General features: G+C 36.2%; 1 protein-coding gene across 1 annotated transcript in view; it reads left to right on the top strand.

The window, feature by feature from the left end:
* The window catches only part of LOC104468115 (unconventional myosin-XVI-like), a gene marked incomplete at both ends in the record, with an annotated part of 68,458 nt that overhangs the window by 34,605 nt on the left and 9,614 nt on the right, over positions 1 to 24,239 (top strand). The window contains 4 exons of the mRNA XM_010082139.1: positions 6,415 to 6,511; positions 11,403 to 11,649; positions 13,439 to 13,746; positions 15,565 to 16,764. Coding sequence (XP_010080441.1) covers positions 6,415 to 6,511; positions 11,403 to 11,649; positions 13,439 to 13,746; positions 15,565 to 16,764 — 1,852 coding nt within the window. The remainder of the gene's footprint in view (positions 1 to 6,414; positions 6,512 to 11,402; positions 11,650 to 13,438; positions 13,747 to 15,564; positions 16,765 to 24,239) is intronic.

Raw genomic sequence — 24,239 nt, 5'->3', positions numbered from 1 at the left:
TTAAAACAGAGAATAAGTCCTCAATAATGGGAAATCCCAGAAGTCCCTCTAGAGATTTTAAATTCTTCTAACACTTCTAGAACTGCAGAAAGAAAAGGAAGAGTCTGACCCACAGTTCTTAACAGTCAGAAAGAGAACCATATTTCATTACTGACCTACAGGTGTTTCATTTATTGTATTTGATACAGCTGTCTTTAAGTATTTTTTATTTTAATATATTGATATACAATATTAGCATAGCAGAGTCCTTTTTGGGGAAACTATATTTACGATTAAATAGAAGAGTATAGAATGTAAGTGGCATATGATTAAATTAGATAAATGAGCAGAAGTATACATACATATGTAAATTGTGTGCTTAGTTCAGAGAGACTTTTAAGTTATTTTTAAACAGAACTGTTTATTTTGGCTTAAAATGAAAGAGGTCATGCTATACTGAAATACAAATTACTTTGTACATGCTATGATAAAGTACTAGAGTACTTTGCAAGCACTGTAATATATAAGGGATTCTTAACTCTTTTTTTCTCTCAAGTAGGAGAACTTTGAGTACTCATAAACTGTATGCCAGTTTATTCATTTGTCATTTAGCGATTTTAACTGTGCTGGAAGTCAATGTTCCTTTTTGTTTCTAATATCTTATTTTTAAGAGTCATTTTTCTTTTAGGCAATTTTAAAATTGAGTAAATTATGAAGATCATATTAAAAAAAACACCTATCCCAGGAGAACTTTCCAGAGTAATGGTAAATGAGTAAGACACGAGTGTCTATATTTCCCTTATACTTTGAATTATGTCAGCAAAATTACTTTGTCCCATTATATCACCAATATTCTTGGAAATAATTTGCTTGTAGCAGAAGTCACCACAGACTGAGTTTGGACCTCACCAGGGCTACCAAAATGCTGGCCTGGGTCAGCCGCCACCTGCAAGATTTCTCAGCTATTTCATACCACACAGTACCAGTCCATCGTAGCCCCTTAGCCAGAGAATAGGATAGATAGCTCACCTTGACGTCAGAACACTCACAAGCTCTCAGTCTTTCAACACAGAGCTCTATTTTTGATTCCTATTTCTGTCTTTTTTTCTCTCTGGGATATATTTCTCCCTCTCTCCATCCACCTTTCAGGGTTTGCTTATGATTAAAGGTCTTGCAAATTCTTTATTTTATTTCTGATATCTTGTGCATGCAGATGTCTCAATCTCTCCAATCTGGATTTCATATCTGTCTCTCCTTCTGCTTCTCTCTCTCTTCTTCTCTCCCTCCCCTCTACACCTGTATTTGTATGTCTCTTCAAGGTTTTCTCTTGTTTTCTTCCCTTTTCTTCTTTTCTAGGTACTTCACTTCATATTTGGTCCCAGTGTTCATCTCTTATTAGTCTGGGTTTAGTTTTCCAGTCTCTTGCCTCAGGGTTTACTTTCTCTGCCATTGCTGTCACTGTTGCCTGTTGCCTATATTTCTCAGTTCACACAGAGACACTTTCATATTGATTTTTTTTTGGTGCTGTGTCTATTTCTAGAATTTTGATAGGTACAGTAAGTACAGAAATCCCATGAGGTAAAAGTGGGGTAGGATTTCCTCCAATGAGTATTGCATCTTGTATGTCCTGATCACTTCCTTTCCTGTAGGGCAGTCCTTTTTTGTCACTTCATGAATGCAAAGAGCTGTGAAATTTGTACAGGTTTTGTAAAAGGAACGACCATTTTTCTGCCCTTTCTCAGAGAGCTGAGTGACAGTTTTTCTCCCTAAAGTCCACCTCCTGACAAGTGCTTACATAAATGCTTGCTGTTGCTTGCATGCATGCTGGACTACTCACATACTTTATATTAAGGCCATACATAAGCTATGTGAAACTGTGGGTTTATTCAGTACATGCCATGGTGTGAGGTCAGTAGTTTGCCAGAGACCAAGAAGGACTCTTAAAATGTGTGAAGAAAAGCTAACAAATAAAGCAGAGAGAGTAAGGCTTTAGAAATAATATTTCAGTCCTTGTAAAAGATCAGTAGGCTGTAAATGTGTTTGTCGTTATAATGTTTTTGCAGACATATACCCAGCAAAAAGACACATTTTACAATAGTCTTAAGGCTTTTTTTCTACATTTCATTAATGCTCTGTGAAAATGTGTGTCATTGTGTAAAATATCATTAGATTATAGTTCTCTGTCTTTTGTAGGTAGCTATTTTGAAAGTACTGCCAGAAACACACAGCACTCCCACAAATTGCCTTTTTTTAAACTAAAGAACAGCTTTACAGATTCCCTTGACACCTATTAAGTGTGAGCTAATACTGCCTCCATGCCACCTACACACCATCTCAGCATCCATTCCATAGTTTTGAATGTCTGTACTTCTACATCCTACACCATTTATGTAAAAAAAAACAAAAAAAAAAAAAAAAAAGAGAGAGAGAGAAATAACAATTCCCTCCCATCCTTTCTCCTTCCTCCCAGGAAAAAAAAAAAAAAAAAGAAAAAAAAAAAAAAAAAAAAAAAAAAGGGAGGCTTTGGTAGTCATCAATGACAATTTTACTTAATCTTTAAAAAATGTGTCATTTTGAAAAATAACATTTAAAACCCTAATGCTTTTCTAATTAAAATAACTATGACTGTAATTCACAGATGGTTTACTTTTACAGGAGTCTGAATGACATTAAAATTTCAGACTCAGATGAGAGCACTTTGTAGTCCAGAACCTATTGAAAAGTGAGTGCTTTGGTGGAAGAACATTTTAACCTTTTTTTCCCCTAGGCGAGCAGGAAACGTTTTGTGATTAGAGAAAAGACCAGAATGAAGACAGGTGGCAGCCTCAAAATCTGTTTTGATATCTGGCATATGAAATTACAAAGTTTTTCAGCGCTATTGCTTTCACTGAACACCAGAACTGTACAGAGGGCAGTGAGACTAACTTGTTCTTGGTCAGCTTTAGAGGGTATCAGATTTAGTTCAGAGGCTGAGCTATACAGATTTCCAGCCATACTAACACAATCAAATGTGTTATAGCAGTTTCTTCTATACGTGCTTCTGTCTAGAGCTCTGTCTAGAGCTTCTGTCTAGACCTAGTATATGATGTAAAATCTATAAATATCTTTTATCCAACTGTAACAATGAATTTGTATTGACATTTAGTATTTCTTCATTCACTTAAAAATTGTAGCAGGCTTGTACTAATGAAGTTCTTAGGACAAGTGATGCCACAGTAACTTCATATATATTGTTCCTAGGGTGTAGGATGGGAGAAAAGAGCACGAATGCTTTGCATTAATGCTCTCGCTGGCTTCATGACTCTGCAATGCCAGACACTTGCAGCTAAACTGACCACAAACTTGAGCAGTTGTCTCGACTGTGATTTTGTGACTGCACACTGGAAAATAAATTGCAACTCAATGTTTAGTTAAGTCACAGATTTGAAATATAGCCTAGATGTTAATTGTGAGACTGATTGAGAATGGGGTTGTTAGTTTTGCCACAGGCATTACTGGTAATTGGGGTTTTTTTAAAGTTTTAAAATAAAACTTCGTCCTTTTTTCTGCTGTCAAAATACAATAATATTGCCCTAGTAGGAAGGAATGTTTCAGAGACTTCCAGTGAGGAAGTAAAGGGAGAAACAAACATTTTGAGGAATGGGGGGAAAGAGGCAGAAATGAGGAAAAAGTGGATGATTTGGCATAGGCCTGAGACAGAGGGGGAGAATAAAAGCTCCAATGTGATGCAAGAGGGTTTGAGGAAAGGAGAAGTGGAGTAAAAAGAGAAAATGTAATCAGAGTAGAAGAATGTAATTTTATTAAGTGTTGGTATCCAGGCTTTGGTTGTCTGAGAGCTACTCAGATACAAATGGTAATTATAATAACTACATGATAACTTAATTACAGTTAACCTTGTGAATAATAATTCAGTTATTCTTATAGAATAATTCTGGATTTAAGGTGATGTGAGCAAGAAGATGGAGGGTTTAGTAGCCAAAGCTAGTAATAAGGAAAGTTAAGTATGTGTTTTGACAAGATAGATGGAAAAAAATAGTTTGATGAGCAATGATGATAGAATTCACAGTGTTTAGTGACTGAGTGGATGTGCTGGGAGGAGTCAAGGTGGAGTTCTGGCATCCTGGAAGAACATTGAAGGTATGAACATAGAATACTTGATGGGAAGAGAGGAGAAAATTTAGATGGTTTGCTGGGAAAACATGAAAGTTTGCTTGTTCATAATACAGGATTAGATGTCTAAAAGAGAAGTAGATTTAAACTGAAGAAGAAAATTGTTGACCTATTTTTCTTAGAACTTTTTGATTAAATAAGAAGGAGAAGAAGTGGGGACAAAAGGAAAGATTCTTAAGGAAATTTAGCAAGCCCTGGGAAGGAAACAGATCCCAGAACAGATGATGGATGAAGAAGGAAGTTACCATGCTAAAACAACCAGACAAAGAGAGAATTTTGAAAGCACAGGAAGAAAAGTGAAAATTTTGTTGGAAGTCACCGGTCAAGAAAACGAGGATGAGAGTATGTCCCTAAAAGCAGCCTATAAGAACACAATGAGATCTCAGTGAGGTTGCCTCAGATGAATATGATATTAAAAATTGGAAGGCATCACTCAAGATAATCTATTAAGTAAATATAAAGACATCATTTTACCAGAGTAGCTACCATTGTAGAAATAGTATCTAGGAAAAGGTAATATTGTTCTGTAATAATAACTCCAATTTGTAAGCAGAAGGATTATTCCAGAGTAGATGGTCTGAATAGAAGAGCTACTCTGGAATTGTTAAGTTATACTAGTATTTGTGTAGCTGCACAGTTTCTAAAATAGCTGTTCCAGGCTTTTTCCACCATGCAAAGAAAGCTTGTTCCCTATTTATGAGTTTCTGCAATGGCAAGACAAGTCAAATGTGTTTTTTTATTACCTTGCCTTCACACACTTTGCAATAACACACAAAGGCCTATTTTATTGTGAAAAAAGATACTAATGGAAACTCCAGAATTAGACTTTTTAAAACATTTGATTCAAAATAGTTTCTCTGTAGAGAGAAGGGAAGCCAATGGACAAAAATGTGCCCCAGTCATTTTTGATTTTTGTTAATGGAATTTAGACATGATATATGTGTCCTGGTTTTCTGTAGTTCATCACTACCAGTGACATACGTCTGACAATAGTGTTTGGATTAAAAACAATTAGTTGAAAAGGTGTGATAATCTCTTGCTGATACCTGTCTCTGAGATCTATACTGAAAAAATAGAAGAGTGGAGGATGGTGCAATGAGAAGAGAATGAGTTGAGCACACAAACAAGAGTGGGAATGAATTTTTGCAATTTCAGACAGACTTGTATTAATTAATCTGTATGCCTATTAGCCATACACAATTAATAGGTAGAAGGAAGCTATACTCTTCATTGGGTGGCACATTTCTCTAGTACTGGTCCTTTTATTTATAAGAAGTGAAGGGAAATTTCTTCTACAGAATTCCTGAGAAGAAAATGTTGCAGGAAAATTCATTTTTTTCCCTTTTTTTTAGTTACTTACTGCTTTTAGAGTAGGTAGGTTGTGTGTGGTTTGGGGTTTTTTGAAGGCTATTAGAAAGGAATTCTTTTGAAGATTATACAGAAAAGAATTTTTAAGGATTGTTTCAGCATGTTCAGAAGCTATCAAAAGGAGTTCTGTTTTGGTCTCACTAGCTATTTTTTTCCTGTAAAGGGGAAGAGCATCTGATGATTGTTATTAGGACCCTCAAGAACCAGATGAGGTAAACCAAGCAACTAGTCAGCACCAGAATAAGCTTATACACTCAATCAATATTTAGGGGATTATTTTTCACGAATGAGTCCCTCTGACTTCTTAGGCTTGATTCTAAAAGGAGACCTGCAGCACATCTTCCGCAGGCAAGCCTGGGACTAGAATTCATAATTTTACTGGACATTAGGAGTCATTCTCATTAACGGCAGTGAGTTTCTCCCACTCTCCAACTTGGGCTAAATTCTTCCTTCTCCACAGATGGCAGCTGTCTGTTACCATTTTCTGCTCCACATGGGTTTATGGCTTGTCACCTTTCTTCTTGCCCACATCCCCCTGTTTTATAAAAGTTAAACGTTATTTTCTGTTATGTTGTCTAACAAACTAGTGTAATTACATTCAGAATGTAATTTTTTTTCCAGTCTGTGTTTAACTTGAAGATTGTAGTATCTTTTATGGATGTTTTTGGAACTGAAGGGGTACTGTGTGTCTGACAGCTTGCTCATCCTTTCCAAAGATGTCTTTTATTCAACCAAGTGATACTACGTCTCTGTACAAATATTGGCATTGCACTGTTCTTAAATTGCAGATCTCATCCCAACCCCTAGCTGGATTTTGTACGTATTATTGTTATATACCTGTCATGGTTTTGGCCTTTGTTGTTGATGGTGAAGGTTTCCCTGCTGTTTGCATTCTAGATAGGAGCTCGAAAAGTGTTCCTTAAGTACTGGCAAGCTGACCATCTCAACGATTTGTGCCTTCAGCTTCAGAAGAAAATTATAACCTGCCAAAAAGGTAACAATTACAGAAAAGTATTCCTGAGCTGTCACATTGTAACTGAGCAGTATATTGCATAACAAAAAAACTTTTATCCTTCTTGAAGAGTTTCTGTATTTTATACATTTATATGCAGACATATTTCTAGCTACCTACTTAATACTGATTTTTTGAGATGATACTAACAGTGGTGATGCTTGCACTTTCTCTATGTCAAGCATAATTATTTTATGACAAACTGTTGATTGTAATTGAAACTTAGGGGAACTTGAATGCTTCCTTTTTAAGGTATGTACAGTGATTTTGCAAGGCATTAGTATCACCTTTAACTTCTTGTTGCAAATCAAATAGAGTAACAACGATACAAAATTGCTGTGTGTTCAAATATATCATCAGTGAATACAAAGCTAATAATTTAATATATTTATCTGTCTTTATTTTTCCCCTTTTCTTACAGCTCTCATATTTGACAGTGCTCAGGTTTTATGTTTAGGCATTTTTCCCCCTTTTATGCCAACATTTTTACTAAGGTCACACTGACAATTTTTGGCACATTTTTAAAAGGAGGTATTATCCACTGCCGTCTGATTTCCTGTTACTTCTGTTCCATTTCCTATCAAAATCTCAAATAACTGATGAAAATGTGAATATTGTTTTGTTTGAAGAAGCTTCCTTCACACAATGCATTATTTATCTAATTGACTGATGTCTGCAACAATTTCCATTATCACTTTTTTAAAGGAAATTAAACAGACAAAGATTTATCTTGGAGGTTTTTTTTAGTCAGATACATAGTATTGCACACTTAAGAACATATAAATCCCTTTCATTTTAACTATCTATTCCTCACTGTGAGGGTCTAGTGAAAGAGAGGAAACCAAGAGAAAACTTGAAGCAAGTGGAATTGAAATCATGGCAGTTCAGGAATGGATGTGAAGAGTAACAGTTAACACAAGCCACAATTCAGCTGAGTGTATAACTTCTGCTTGATTTTTTGTGCAAATTACCCTGTTGTATTCACGCATTTAGAGAAGCAATAATGATTTATCCCCTTTCCCTTATCATGCTGACTTATCAAAAAAAGGACAGGATCCAATTTGCAAACAGGATTCTTTAGTGTAACCCTACACCAAAATGTAAAACATCCTCAGATATGTCCATGTTTTGCAGAGGTAATAGAAGAGACATGTGCCAAACTCTGCCCAAAGAATGAAGATAATATGTCTTCTTGTCTCCTTACAAAAATATTTGGTTTGTTTTTGCTTCTAGCTCTCCTTAATCAGGCTAACTTGAAAAGTGATTTTCACCAAAACTATGTGTTCAAACCTTTTATCAAAGCTATCATTCATCTGCATGTTTTTTATGGTCTGGGAAACCTGAGAAAATCAAGAACTTGCGTGAATAAAGAGTAGATAGACATCCATTTGACTATGCTAGCTCATTAAATAAGCTGCCTTTTGCAAACAGGTACAATTGTAAACTTGTAGAATTAGCATGCCAAAGAGCTCTGGCAGGTTGGGAATAGGATAGGGTACCTGTGCATTGTTCTTATATAACCCTGAAATTGTGTAGACTTTTAAACTGGGCTGGTGATGCTTAGTGAGTAATGCTGTTAGTGCTGATGCATATCCACATTTTTCTCCCCTCAGCATTTGCATCCAGAGGATGGAAGCTAAATTTCTCTTGACAGTGTATTGACTAATAGAAAAACTAGCCAATAATTTCTGTATCATGCTTAAAATCCTACAATATAGAATCATATACCCATATGAGGATTTAACTGGAAAACAGGTCTTGTCCAAAACTCTTACTAACTGTTTTTACCTCATTCTTACTAGCAAGTCCTTCAGCATTACCACAAATTTGGGGAAAACCAAAACAAACCAGATAAGTCTTTTTCTATTATACTGAAAGTTAACTTACACAGGGGAAAAGGAGTCAAACTAAAGTGAAAGCATGCGTAGAAAAGCTTATTTTAAAATGGATCTGTGAGTCTAGGGACTTTGCCATATTTTTTCACAGGTATGAGAACTACATATGGAAAGTTCTGACCTTATTGAATCATTAAGAAAATTGTACCTGTAGGAAAGTCCATCAGGCTGAAGTTCTTCCATTAGAGTTCATGTAGATTAGGAATTAACTATAATACATTGTATACACAACAGTTAATACAATACATTTCTCACATAACCCAGATCCATGGTCTACTTGAATTTCAGTTATTTGGATCTTTATCCTTAGATGAACTGTAAAGGAGTAGATATTATTCTGCCCTGTGGGTGCTAATCTCAATTATTTTAATTTGCGTAAGTGAGAATTATTTTATATCTACATAAATGAGGAGCAAGGTCAGAAGACAATCTTAGTACCCATACAGTAGTAGATGAAACTGAGCAGTAATTGTCTAGGCCATGAAAATTTCATTTCACAGCAGCTTTTGAGGTTATGAAATTGTTTTTTTGTTCTGTGTTGAACTGAAGACAAAATCTTTCCAATGTTCTCAAAGGGAAGGAAATGTGGTGAAATGTTCATCTGCTAATGAAAACCTAAACTACTCAGTTCAACCCTTTGTTGAAGCCAACCCTTTGTGACAAAACTTTGTTGAATGCTTCTTCAAAACATCTCAATTGTGATGAAAGTGCGTAGTTCGGAGCAGCTGTACAGACTTTACGTGCTATAGCTAGCTGTTCTGGGTACCATTTTACTGGGCTATCCTAGCAGGCTACTGTGCATTGTTCATGCCTGCTAACAATCCTACCAGATGACTGACCTCTGTATTTCCCTTCCGTAACCAACCTTAGTGGTGTTACTGACCCTTTTTTTTGTCAAGGTAAAAGTACACACAAACACGCACGTTTGTAAAAATGTTACTTTAAAGTACAGGCTTTTTTCCAAAGCTATCCAGGATTTGATGTTTAACCGTTTTTTCAGATACCCTATCTGCTCTGCAGCACATAAGTTGAAAGAAAATAGTGGATGTGAGGGAACAATTTTTTATTATTAAGCTCTTCTGAATTTTTCATACTTGTAAGCCATGAACTCTGATAATGTTCTATGCATGTATTCATTACCTTTGCAACAGCAACGTTATGAATTCAGACTCAGTAACGTGTATATCCAACATTAATCCTCTCGTAAAATTGTCAACAAATAACTGTCCTATTAGTTCCCTTTTCAACTAAATTGGGTAAGTGCATTAATGTTTTAGGGTTTGAAGAAGTCAGATTTTATAGAACGTAACTAAAGGGATTGAAAATGGCATGACTGGCTGTAATTATTAAAAAGTAAACTTTCAAAGTTGTCCATCATAAATAATCTCAAAGTACCTGAACTTGAATGTTTCCAAACCCAGTGAATTTTGGATAGGAGCAGTGTTAGTATCTTAAGGTTAATCTTTCTTACATTTCATCAGCTGGGCACTGACCATCTCTAAAAAAAAAAATCTTATTTTAAATATCTAATCAAGGACACAGAAGGTAGTAGAAAATAATTTACATTGCCCTGTTTTAGTTATTTATTTTATTTAATAACTTTTTACATTCATAGAAGACTACCTCTACCTTTCTCTGTTTGCATTTTTCCTTTAGATTAATTCAGCTTGACTCTTTGTCATTTGGTGTTGTTCTGCAGTGTTCCAGCTTAACTATGTTGTTAAAAAGACCTACTGCATTTTAGCATTTTTTACTTTCAAGTCTTAATATTAACATTTTCAATATTTTCCCCCAAACTCAAACCAACCTCTTATACAGGCTATTGCATGCTGACTTCACATATCAAAAACTTTGAGTGACCAGAACGAGAATAACCATAATAAGCAATAATAAAAATTGACCTATTTTTGATACATTTAAGATGATGTACTGAAAACCAACAATATTTCAAGTAACAGGTGAATCATTCTAAAACAGGTTCTTCCTTGTGAGGTACGCAGCCATTATTCCAGATCAGGAAAGAATCAGGATCTTGTGGAACTTCTAAGCCAAAAACATATACTGAGAGAACACTAATATCACCCTGTTGCCAGTGGTGTGGTTAATTTGGTGCCGAATTCATTGTGGCGAGGTCCCTGTGCCTTGTATTTCTGATCAGCTGAGTACTTCTGAAAATTCAGGGGACTAAGTGGTATTTAGGTTGAATAAAATTGGTTGTAATGAATGTACATACTTAGGAAAGTAGTACAGAAAGCTAGTATAGGACATACTCCAAAATGTTCCCCCAACATAAGTCTGACAAAGAGTGGAAAAATAGGCCTAATAGAGACATAAAGCTGATGCAATGCAGATGAAAATTTTAAACTGAAAAACGCAGACATGATGTGACAGATACATCTGAGAATTTTTCATTAAATCAATCTAATTTTTTTTGTAGAAAGAAAATAAGTAACAAAAGGGCTTTACGTCTTACTATGAAATCTTGTGTCAGTTTTGATTTTTTTTTTTAGGTACACTGAAATATTTAAAGCATTTTTTTAAGTTGACCAAAAGCAAACGAACATTTAATTCTTGCTTCATTCAATGCAACAATCATTTATTCAGGGTTTTATTTTGAAACAAATGATCTTTTGACCTTTGCAGTATAAACATATGCTTTCACAATCTGTAGCATACATCCAAGTTTCCAGTTGTAATGTAATAAAAAAAAATGTTCAGTGAAAATAAACATTTTAAGTTGTGGTAGCTCAAATTTATGAATGAATTTACTATCACTACTTTGTTTTAAGTACCGACTGTAGAAAACAGAGTTCCATTTTAGTAGGTTATTTATATGCTGTCGCATTTCTTTAGTTCTTTGTGTAAGACATTGACTGAACTTATTTGCTCATGTTTACGGCAGAACACTTATTAATATTAAGTTATTCGCTAATTAATTAGTTTTCTTGGGTCTATAATTTTTCCTTCTGTCATGGTAGTTGTAAGAGGATTTCTAGCTCGCCAGCGCTTGCTACAGAAGATGAGCATCAAACAGCAAGAGGTCACCTCAGTCAAAAGCTTCTTGCAGAATGCTGAGGATATGGGATTGAAAACATATGATGCCTTGGTTATTCAAAATGCTTCTGACATTGCTCGGGAAAACGACCGGCTCCGCAATGAGATGAATGCTGCTTACCACAGGGAAAAGTTAGAGGCTAGAAACAGACCAGAAGAAGGCCACAAAAGGTAAGATGAGGAAACATCTACTGTGAAGAATTAAAGCATTTATTCAGTTTTATTGATTTCCTTCCTTGCTTAGAAAGTCACAGAAATGAGTGAGGAATTGCAAGAGTATTCTTAAGTATATACTCAAATCAATGTTAGACACTATTTTTTACTGTATATCAGGTAATTAAGTACACGCCTTATATCCTATTCCAAGGACACTGAGCTTTACAGGAACTTATTCAAGTCACTGAGGCAATTATTTTTTTACAGAAATATTTTTTAGTTCTAAGATAAATAAACTTTCATCAAACCAAACAAACAAAAGAAAAAAATCCTCTAACTTAAAATTCCAACATTGGGAAATTGCCAAGGTAATGAAAAACAGCTAGGAAGGCGTTAGAATACTATAAAGTCTAGACTAAGAAATCCTAATTACACATTGAAATAGATAGATTGATTGTGAGGAGGATTCTTTCATCTTATTTAAAAATAGGCAAATGTTTTTTGTTTAAAACACGTCAGAATTTTCAGGAGTGCCTATTTTACAAATCCAACAAATGCTGGAGAGCCTTTCTCTAGGAACTGAGTCCCTGATCTCTTTTCTCTCAGACATCTGAAAGGGTAGCATTTGCAGTTAATAGGAATGTGTCTGTGACTTGCTGGATATATAAATGTTTCTTTTGCCATAGGAACTTAATTTTTGTCCAGAACAACTCCTTTTGCTTTCATTGTTTTTGTCAGTGACTTTTATTAAAGTGAAAATGGCAGAGCATCTGCTTAATTAGTTTCAAATATCCCAGTGATTACACATTGAAGGAAATGCATTTGTAAGAAAGACTGTAATTAAACATTACAGTGAAAACAAATTATCCACTGAGCACCATGCTTTCATCATTAGCTATTTCATTTACTACATGGGCAGCTGGCTATATCCTGTGTATGAATTCCAGCTCTGCTGGTGATTTGTCATGGAGAAATACAGCTTAAAAAAACCCAAAGCTCAGGGATTTGTTTGTAAATTGACAGTATAGACACCTTCTATATAAACATTATCACTCTAATTTACAAGGTTAACAAATTTTGATTTTTGGGGAAATAGAATGTTAGAAGAATTTTTGTTAAAAATCAGTTTGTTGGAAGCAGCTCATAACCATAATTTCTCAGTACCCAAAAGACAAAGAAAAAATTGGGATAAGTAAAACTCCAAAATTGTGATTGAAATAACTAGACATAATGTCATAATTAATATTATTAAAATAATAAATAATAATTAAGTTTAAACAGGAAGACGTATAGATATCTGGGTGGAATTGTCCAAGCAGCCAATGTAGCTGGTTAAAAAGGTCATCTAATATTTTAAAGATTTGCATTATCTAAATAGAATTTATAGTTGTCTTTTTAGAAAATAAAGATAAAGGCTCAGCATTTCCTGCCTCAGTAACTTTCTATTAAAATGGATTTCCCAGAAATTATCATTCAGATTGAAAACCCAGCTTTTGATTGTGTGTAACAATCAAAGTGTGAACAATGCATTCAGTGAATGTCTGATCAACAATATGAAACTGCCTTAAGGAAGGCTGCATTTGTGTGAAAAAGGGCCAGTGTCCTGATTTATCATGAAACAGGAAATGGAAGAAAGCTAGCAGCTTGATCTGGATTTGTTTGTCAGAAGATTACTACACACATCCCCTCGACACAGCAGGGGAGTTGTGAGATTGTTTACCAAAAAGCTGTTGTTATGTTTGCATGAACAGGTTCATTGTTATCTCTTGAATAATGCATCTGGGCTTCTTTTCTGTGTTTTCAGAGCTGAAGACAAGGGCGGGAAGGTCTCTGAGGACAGCTTTGCCGGCTGTCGAACGCCTAAACACTTTCATTCCAACTCTGTCCCTGTCCCCATGGCAGTGGATGGCTTGGTACATTCTGCTGCTGGATCATCCATCAGATCCCCCTCCCTGCACTCTGTGTTCAGTATGGATGACAGCAATAGCCTGCCATCACCAAGGAAACAGCCTCCTCCCAAGCCAAAGAGGGACCCCAACACACGACTGAGTGCTTCATATGAAGCTGTTAGTGCTTGCTTGTCGGCAGCTTCTAAGGAAACCGCTAATGAAGGTTAGGCATAAAGGGAGAAACAGTCGCAAATGTTACTCTAGGTTATTGATTTCTTTTTTTCACTTTGGTCCTTTTAAACACAGTCAAGTGCCTTTGAAAAGTCCTGCTTCCCTGAAACATTTCAGTGGCAGTAAATAAAATTAGTCCATTTGTCATTTGTTTCCAAATCAGCAAATACTACTCATGTGTTCTAATGGCCTAGTTTGTCAACAACCAACACTGATTTGCAGAACTCCCTCTAGAGATAAATAGTCCTGTTAACTTGAGCCATTCTACCCGACCGACTGTTTTATTTCACATTTTAAACTCTAAGCTAGAATACCTTACATAGCTAAAACAGAATGCTCGAATCTTGAATTTCACCAAGTTAAACATTAAAATTTCTCCTACTTTTTCTCTATGTTCACATGAATAACTTGTGCGTTCAGTGGTTTATGCTTGTGCCATAACTTGCTTACAGTGAATTTTTTGTTTAGAAGGAAAGTGCTGTGAAAGTCCCAAAGTGTCTCAATGCATTATACTGCATATTAGAACAGTTTTGAGTTCAGTTGTTCTATTCTCCATTACCCTTGAAATGAATGAGTAGAAGATGAAGGGGAGGAATGCATTCTGCTTTTCCTTGATAAGCCTGACTTGACATGCTTTGCGGAAAGGATTCTCTAGGCTTATCAGGGAAGATACTTCAGGTTGGGTTTAAAGCTGTGTGTAACCATTCTCTAGTCCTGCATACAATGGGTGGAAACCTTTGCAACTCCCTTTTGCAAAATAATTACTGTTCTGTCCACTTCATTAGATGCAAGTCCATTTTTCTTAACCTCTCCCTCGCTCGTTCAAGCTCTCTGCAAGGAGAGATGAACTGTGTCCAATATACTTTTAACTAGTATGGCTTAAGGAGCTCTGTAGGGGTTTCGGCTTTTTGTGTCCAGCTCTGCAAGAGATGATTGATTTAACCAAAAAGCTCTAGCAGAGGTTTTTGAAAGAATGACAATTTATATATGGATGTGTGTTCTTAACACTTATGCTTATATACGCTTACAAAACAACTTTGGAATTTGTCTCATATGTATGAAACAATAGGGCCAGTTTTCCTGCTGTGTACTAATTTTCCAAGAATTATGTCAGTTTCCTGAGTCTTTGTCCAAAACCAGCTCTGAGTTACACTATCTGATTTTGATCTTAAAAGACCAATCACCTAGATATCAAGTCTCTCCACTCCATACATGCCTGGAGGCTGTGAAAAGACATCTAGCTTAGTTAACTGTATACTCAGTTGGGGAATTGCCCTTAGGCTATGGGATTTCCTAACTTTATAAATTATTTCCACACCTGCAGTACAGAAGAAGAAGAGATATGCATAATATCTACCTCTAATTAGAGTTTTATAGATATTACATAAAAGGGGGATACTTCAGTTACTGGCAATAACATGGTGTCAAAGTAGCACTGTGCTGAACTCCTGGTTAAAAGCATGCCACTCTCCCTTGGGGCAAAAGGAATAACAAGCACGTTATTTCCATGTATTACAGACCTTGCAGAGAACATTTGGATTCAAAAGATATCTCCTCAGATGTTCTTGTCTTTTAGTGGCAGTAGAAGTTACTAAAACAGATTATATGCTCAAGTAGCAGAGGCTTGTGGTTTGGGAGCTGAAAATTCTGCATTTTGTTCCTTGAAATATTTATACTTTTGACTGAATCCCTGTGTTTGTGACTGCTGCTCATTGTGAAACTATATGGGCAACATTTGAAGGTACTAGACCTGTGAAAGAAAAAACTGACTTTGATATGTTAATGACACAGACCTTTTTCACTTTCCTAGTACTGACCCGTCCAAGGCCACACAGTGATGACTATAGTACCATGAAAAAAATACCTCCCAGAAAACCAAAACGAAGTCCCAATACAAAACTTAGTGGCTCTTATGAAGAAATACCTGGCCAAAAGCCTAGGGAGGTAAAACAGGCAAGCACAGTAGCTAAACCAGGTGGCTGTGACACCGTGACAGTGCAGAGAGTGGCTTCTGCTGATGGGCCCCAACATGGCATATTGAGTCTCTATATGTCACAAGAAGAGGAGGAAAATGAGCCTGTCTATATTGAAATGGTAGGGAATGCAATGAAAAGCAATTCTGCTGGAGCAGAAAGCCCAGAACAAGGGGAGTCTGTATATGAAGAAATGAAGTATTTTCTACCAGAAGAAGGAAGCAATGGCAATGGAATAATTCCAGTAGTGACTGGATCTCCTCCTCTGTTTGAAAGCAAAAAAAATGTTAACATTGAAGATGGAACGTTGGATGGAAACAGTCAAGCAACTTTCATCTGTAAAGACTCTTGTGACATTCCAGCCCCTTTCCCTAACTTGCTCCCCCACAGGCCACCACTTCTTGTATTTCCTCCAACCCCTGTCACATGTTCACCTGCTTCTGATGAATCACCTCTAACACCGCTAGAAGTCAAAAAGCTTCCTGTCTTGGAAACCAACCTAAAATACCCTGTGCAGTCAGAAGGCTCAAGTCCATTGTCACCACAGTATTCCAAAAGCCAGAAGGGGGAGAATGAAAGACCAGGATCTCCAGGCTTGGTTGTGTTCAATGCTTCCAGCAAAGTGACTCCTCCTTCCACACCGCCTCCTCCTCTCCCACCACCCCCTCCTCCTGTACCACCTCCTATTTCCTACCGGGCTTCCACACATTTTGCATTTCCTCCAGAGACTTGTGCTACTTTTCTGATGAATACAGGGAAAACAGGTACAAACTCAGATCTGTCAACGGTACCTCAGAGACCAAATCCTGCTCAGCTTGGGTGCTCATCTTCTCCATTTTCCAAACTGCCTTACTCCCCAAAGGTGGCAAGAGCAGATTACAGGAAATTGAACTCAAATTCATCATCTTCATTTCCATACAGCCCTACAAACTCAAGGTCATTGACCAGTCCCCTTGATGAGTTAACGAGCTTGTTCAACTCAGGCCGGAGTGTGCTACGAAAATCTGCAGCAGGGCGTAAGATCAGGGAGCCAGAAGGTAAGACTCTGTGCTTCTGTATACCGCATTTCTTCTGCACCAAAACTTTCTTACATTGGAAGCTGATAGAGTAGATAAAAATACAGCACAAAACTGTAGTTTGCTGCTTTTTTTTTAATGGAAAATCTGTTGTAGTCATAAGAAACACATATAGAAAATTCATTGCATATAAAAATTATAGGTCTTCAGATTTTCTCTGAAATATCAACTTTTCTTTTACCAAAATGCTTATCTGACACAAATTTAAATAGATTATTTTTAGTATTCCAGCAGTCTCAGTAAAATAAACACAGATGCTACATCATGTGAAAATGAGTTTATGGTATCAATCTATACAAATACTTTGAATTAAATATATGGCTAGGTGTCCGGTGGATAGCAAGTACTTAATTTGAAGACTTTCTTTTAAGGTTTCATTATTTCCTTTCCATGAAATTCTGAATTTGGTGATACAGTCATTATTGCTCTTGAAAATAAAGCCAAGACAGAGAGTGATGCAGCAAATTATATTTATTTCCCTTTTCTATTCCTTTAGTGTCACCTTTCCTGTCGTTTACGTACACTTACATAGATACCCAGAGATCACTTGGTATCCTGTCTTTCTGGCATCTGGAGAAAATCCTTTGTGTCTAGTGCAAAAGCCAACTATAAAAGCTTTCCATTTTGCTAAAGGTTTTTGACACCACAGTCCTCAGACATTACCACTTAATTACTGGCCTTATCCAGGTAATAAAGGGTTTAATGTTGTTACTGGAACAAATCTATGTATCTTAATACTGAAAATTCATCCTAATGTTAACAGGTTCAGTTAGCTGCTCTTTAAGGGTGAGATGCTTCTGACCTAACTTTGTCCATCTAAAAGCTTGATGCGTAGGCATCAAATCCTTAGGCTATGAAGAGATAGTAATTTTGAGAGTTTAATTGCTCCAATATATCTTTCTCCATTGGGTATGAGGAAAGCCTAGGTGATTAAACCAGTAGAGTTGTAACTTCTAAGTGATTAAAGTTGAAGTAAATCCCAGTTCTGCATATCTATTACAACACTTACTCCAGTCTTCACATTACTTTTCTGATTTTAAAAAAAAGTCTCCTGTTGAAAATAGGCAGTGCACTGTGTACAGAGATTTCTCTCCCTAGTAGCAACTCCCAAACACTAAATTTTGTGAATTTAAAATTCAGAGCAATAAAACCTCTAGACTGTTTTCAGTGCTTCTTCACTTCTGTGTGTCCAAACAGCTTATCTTAACCAAGAACTGTGTGCAGCATATTCAAAATGGGCAATATGAAGTCCTATTTTTGAAATATAAAACAAAACAGTAGAGAATGGGATAGATTATCTTCTTATTCGTTGCCCATTTTCTTTAAATATATACTGCTCCATTGATTTCAGTATCATATCCTGATTTATGCAGCTATGATAGAACAGAAGCAGGGGTTTGTCCTTACTCTGGATATGTGTGTGTATGTCTGTCTGTGTGCCACCCTATTTCTTTGTCCCTAAGAACCTTGGCAGCCTTCAGCCAAAACCTCTTTCAACCAAATACAAAAAGGAGATAAAGGTCTCAAAACTAATTGAGTTTCTACAGGTTTCATTAAAGTTAGTGGCTAGGTGGAGACAAGAAACTTATACTAGGGAAAAGGCTCCTACCAGCTATCAAAGGAACCATGGTGGACAGAACCCTTGTGAGTCCTCCAGACTTTAAAAAAGCTTTATCTGGACCCTGCGTGTTACTAGATGCAGTAACAGATGCAGTTCAATGAGCCATGAGCTATGAACTGAAACTTCATCAGTTCTCAACTTCAGGAGAGTGACACATTTGTTATTTTGAGTATATGAATTTATGAAATTTGTAAAGGAGGTGTTGCAGTTGTTTTTCTTGATTTGGCAAGATTACTTGATAGTATGCAAAACCTATAAATATATGTATAATGGTTTTTTATTTTGGTTTGGTTTTAAATTTGAGATCTTGTTTTATTATATAGATAACACATTTTTATCCGCTGGGAAGTAACTATTAAAGTCAGCTCTTTGGATGTATCTTCTTAAGGTTCTCTCAACGTACTTGGTGAGGAAGTGTGGTAAGCCTACTCCAACCAAGTCACAAAACTGACCTTTACCTTAAAATTAAAAAAAAAAAAAAAATGTTGCTTTGGGATGGAGGATTTTTGCAAACTTAATTTTTAACTAAATGTGACCAAGATAGAGTTCAGCTTGGGTCTCCTGTGGGTTGAAGCTAGTGCACTAACAGAGGCTACCATATAAAAACTCTAAATTTACCTTTCACATGGAAAATGTTGTACTTCTAAATATTTCATCAAGGCGGCACTAAGTATGAAAGATCAAAGTTCAAGAAAGATATGCGATAAAAAACTTGAATCAATTTTTTATGAGCTAGGAAGCTACTGTATAATTCTAAGTGCAGTTACATATGAATAGTTCAATGACGAGCAGATGGATTGAAAGTAACAAACTAATACAGTTGAATTTATGTGCATGTTTTTACAACTTGCCTTTTTTCCTGTACTTCATCTGTTCATCTCATTTCTAGTGTAACAGCTGGAAAAAATATCTTATTTAACTGCTGATGAAAAGTAATCAGATGGCAATCAGCAGAGTGGACTCTATTATGTATGATTTTTTATCACCTATTGCCTAATGCATATTAAGTTCCTGGAAGACTCCTCCATTTCTTCTTTTTGTCATTTGCAGTATTTTATTTATAGGATAAGATACAATAAAAAAAAATAAATTAATAGAAATTCTTTAAAATTTAAGACATGGCCTAGAGCAGCACTCTGTAATGTGCAACTTCCTGTATTTCCATAAGTTATAACCTACCAACAACCTTAACTAAAAACAGAAAGTAAAATTGTGGGCCATTTTGAAGTCAAGGAGAGTTAGCTATGGGAATCAATCAGTTTCTGCATGGGATCATCAGCCTTTGAGATAAAAGCCTCCTTGCCAATAAAAGTGCAATATAGTCAGATCCCCCAACTTACCTCCCTCTTGCCTGGAGGAGTACTTTCAAGGCCTGAGAACACTGATGTCCTTTTGGCTCCTGACCTCTCTGTGGGAAATGATCATCCAGAATTACAATAGAACGGATTTGTGGTTTTCTGATGGACTGCAGACTTATTGTGAACTGAACTGAGAGCACTCTTCTTTCAAACAGGCAACCAAAAAAAAAAATCAAATGCAACAGTTTTTGCTACCTGGTGGCCTACCCTGACCAATTTTTTTATACAACAGTAGCATCTACTGGTTCAAGCAATGATCAGTGTTATATACAATGCAATTTCTTGCAAAATACTAGGAGAAGTTTTCTGCTCTTCAGAGCCTATAGTTTAAATAACCAAAACTGTAACAGGTGAGAACTGAGATTAAGTGATTTCTCCAAGGTTGAAGAGTTGTCATTGAAGCTACACCTGTATTGTTAGACAGGGATTTCTTTTACTCCATATAAAATGAGATTTGAGTGCCAATAAGCAATAATGCACACATACTTCTGTTCTCCTTGATTTCTACAAGTAGAAACTTTAGTTTGCAAGACAAATAGAAACTGAATAGTTGTGTGCAGAAGTCCTTGTGAGGTATTTTTAGACAGGAACCTTAGATTTGAAACTAGAATTCATGAAACTCAATTCAATGCCTTAATCCCAAAACCACACTCTCTAGCAGAATGTACAAATACTTTTAACTATTTAACATATAGGACGTTCCTTATATAAGGAAGAGACAATTACGTGTTTAAGCATTTCATATCAAATATTTGTGGAGCAAGGACAGAATTTTCTTTTCCTTAGTATGGATGCATGATACTCAGATTGCTAGGTCGTAGTGTTATTTCTCTTGATTGGTACAGTTGATATTAAATTATTCCATACAAAGGGTAATTGTTTCAGGTTCAGAACAAAAGATGGAATAATTCCCAGCCCATCGTCCATGCTCAGATTGGCAGAGTGAGTATTCAGGTGAATTCTAAAGGGAAAGGAGCAAAGGAAATATGATTTTCCCTTAACCTTGATGAATTTCCTTATCATCAGGCTATTGAGGTAAAGACTTAATGCCTTCTCTCCTTCCTGCTTGTTGGGAAAAGATTGGCACGCATGCTTGACTTCTGTGTCTGAGCAAAAGAAATTGTGCAAGCTTTCAAACCCAGATTTAGGTGCCTAAGAACTAAAATTCGGAAGACCTTTCTTTTATGTAACTCATCCAAGTTTTGTGAATTATTGGTAGTGTTTCAGTACAAGTAGATCTGTATATGCAAGTCTATACATGCTTCAGTGATCTATTCCTTTGCAATACAGTTTAGTAATTTATTTGGTTAACAACAGGAAAAGGCATGCAAACATGAGATTGTTAATAAGATATCAATACTGTTCAAATGTTTGCCCAATATCTTTGGCATCCCTTAACTATAGGAATGCCTTCTTTACCTAATTCCTAAGTGAGGTATTTCCAAGGCACGTAGCTTCACATATGAGTGAATTCTCCAGTTTAAGCACTGAAAGTCACAGGAAGATCGTTGCAACTGGCAAATAATACAGATATTTAGACATATCTGGTTGGGACTAAAGCTTGCCAAATACTCTTTACTGAAATTGACTCAAACTTGGAAAATAGCAGAATTTAACATGTGTGTATGGGGAGTCAAAGGCAGGTATCCTTTTGATAGCTACTGAATAATTTCCCTCTATCAGCAGATTAGAGTGAGCTATTGTGCAGCTAACATCCCAACAGTGGATTGCAAATTAAATCCCCACTGGGGTTTCCTCTAATCCACTCAGCTTTTCCTCTTAAGCAACTTAATAAAGATAATGTTCATATCTACATCACATTATTCCTACATTGTAAGGATACAATGTAATAGTTTTACTTTCTTTGTGGCAAAAGTTAACAACTTACAAGATATGGGTGCTACAGAAAGCTGTGTTGTCACCTTTTATCTTCTTTTACCTGTGAATGCTGGAGGAATGATTACATGAGGCGCCGGACTTTGGTAACATCTTTCAAGTAAAATTCTCAAAGCATTAAAACTTTAATGAATTAAGTTTCACAACACTTCTCAGGGAGAGATTAACATCTGTTTATATAACTGCTTTAATTACCAGGGAGTGAGGGTGACTTTCTGTGACTAATTTTCAGATTAGATATCTAAACACAGAAGAGTCATCGCTCTCTGATTCACTATGGACTACTTGCAGCTCTCAATCTGAATCTCCTGCAGTAGGTACAGAAAAGTGGGAAAAAGTCAAAGCACTCCTAGTGAGAGTTAATGTGAGTCACTAAAAAAGTCCCATACTTGGCTAGCCATAGATGCCCTATGCAGAAAACTACAAAAGAGGAGACAGAACTGCTGGCAATATAGTTGTCATCCAGCCCATGCTGGGTGATTTTTCTGAGGAAATAACTGTGGTTGGCATTACTGCAGCAGAAAAAGAGGTTAGAAGAGTCTATAGAAAGTACTCTCCATTCCTGTTTACAGAATATGTATGAACTTTTTTACACCCTGAAAAATACCACCTTAACCTGCAGTCTTTTCCTCATCTGTAAATATGCCATTATCTGGATAATTTCTCACACAAAAAAGATCCATTGTTTTAGGATAAACACAATACACCAACAATATTTTCCAGTTTAGAATCTCTGAAATCTAGTATATTTTACTAAAGAGTTTTTTGGGTTTCTGTTATGACAGTTTTTTTTTCACTGTAACATTTATCTTCCTGTTTGATTTCACTGTTTGTTCTTACAGCCTAAAATCATGTAATGTGTGATTTGCTTTGGTTTACTGTTCTGACATGGAAAAGGGGCTTTGTGTGTGATTACCATAAACAATTTTAACCTGAAGATTATTAAAACAAATCAAGTCTCATTTGTATTTCAGATGAAAAAAGAACGGATATTGTAATGAACATTTATTATATTTATTTTGCTTTTTAAATGCTTGTATTGAAAATAAAATCAAATCCTTAGCACTCCTCCACACTTTTCCAAAGCCTGAATCCAGTCAAATAGAGGTTGGAGGAGGCTGTGCAGCCCCAGGGTCATACAGGAAATGTCACTGCATTTTTGACATGATCTTATACTGTAAGTATAAGATAAGCTGTCAGAAAAGGACCTTAGAGTAGACAGACCCTTGGTCTGACCCAGTACAGGCTCTCATGTTCATACCTAGTCCCTGTTTAACAGGAAGGAAGCTGAGGAGAAGTAATTGCACCGACTTTTCTGTTCCTTTTATATGGTCTATCTCTGAGAGCTGCAGGCATTCCTTTCAAATTACTGATTCTTCTTTCCATTGGGTTGGATTTGCTTTGTGTCCCCTTCATCCTGTCTGATACTGGAGCACAGTAACTACACGATACTGGTTCAGCTTAGTGCATTTCAAGCCAAGAGATTTTAATAATATCCAACCCTTAATAGTGACTTTGATCGTTCAGGTAGATATTTACAAGATTATTATTTTCATAACAATGTCTTTTCTTCACCATCTGATGCAACGTCATTGTTCCAAATTCAGCAATGGTTTGCAAATTTGTCTCATTACGAATAGTGTGGTGGGCTTCTTTAAATAGTAAACAGTCTTCAGTATTTTTTATTTGTGATCCAAGATGCAGAGCCATGAAGGACTTTGTTTAGCAACTGCTACATCACTAAATGTAAGTCAAAGATACATTCATGTGAGAAATTAGCTGTATCGGAGAGAAAAAGGAGACTGAGTTGTAGCACACTTCAGTTCCTGATACCAACCAAGAATATGGCTATTTGGCAGTAAACGTCATATCACTTGATTTTACAGGGCTACAGACATTTGGGACATAGTAGAGAATGAAATTTGAACATGCATTTTAGTGAAAGTTTCTAACCAAATTCTCAACTTCAGTGAGAAATCTGTTCAGATCCTTTTAACTTATTTATGTCCATCTTAGCATTAAATCGTCTTTTGGGTAGAGCATCAGTAGAGAACATTTCCACTTCATAGAAAATGTCAAGATTGTGACATTTACTTTTGTTTTGCCCTGGAATGAAAATCAAGCATTCTGAAATTCTGTGCAGAAATAAATATTCTGTCACTTTCAGTCTTTCAAAAATGTTTGGAAAGTATTGAAATGGTTTGCCTCAAACGTGCTGGAATTTTTCTCACTGTAAATGTTAACAATTAAATGTGTTGATGGGGTTTTTTGGACCTAGATAAGTTCAAGAATGGCCATTTCAACACTGGTCAGGTTGTAATTTCATGGTAAATCTGCACAGCAGCCAAAGATATGTTATAAACAAACCAAGCTGCTTCTAAACTCGTTGGCTCAGAGCAATAGAGTCGTGACTGCACAGACTCCCGCCTCTTAGTGATGACCCAAAGTTCTTGACAGGACTCGTGCAACTTACCATGAAACTCTGCAGACCCATATGTGTGGATTGTGTTCCAGTTCCAGTGTCTGGATTTTGTGGGGCTGGATGGAGAAGCAAGAAAAGA

The sequence above is a fragment of the Pterocles gutturalis genome, unplaced genomic scaffold (genome assembly GCF_000699245.1).
Source record: "Pterocles gutturalis isolate BGI_N339 unplaced genomic scaffold, ASM69924v1 scaffold15209, whole genome shotgun sequence".
Classification (NCBI taxonomy): domain Eukaryota; kingdom Metazoa; phylum Chordata; class Aves; order Pterocliformes; family Pteroclidae; genus Pterocles; species Pterocles gutturalis.
Note: the sequence above shows the minus strand (reverse complement) of the source record. Positions and strands in the feature narration are given on the sequence as shown.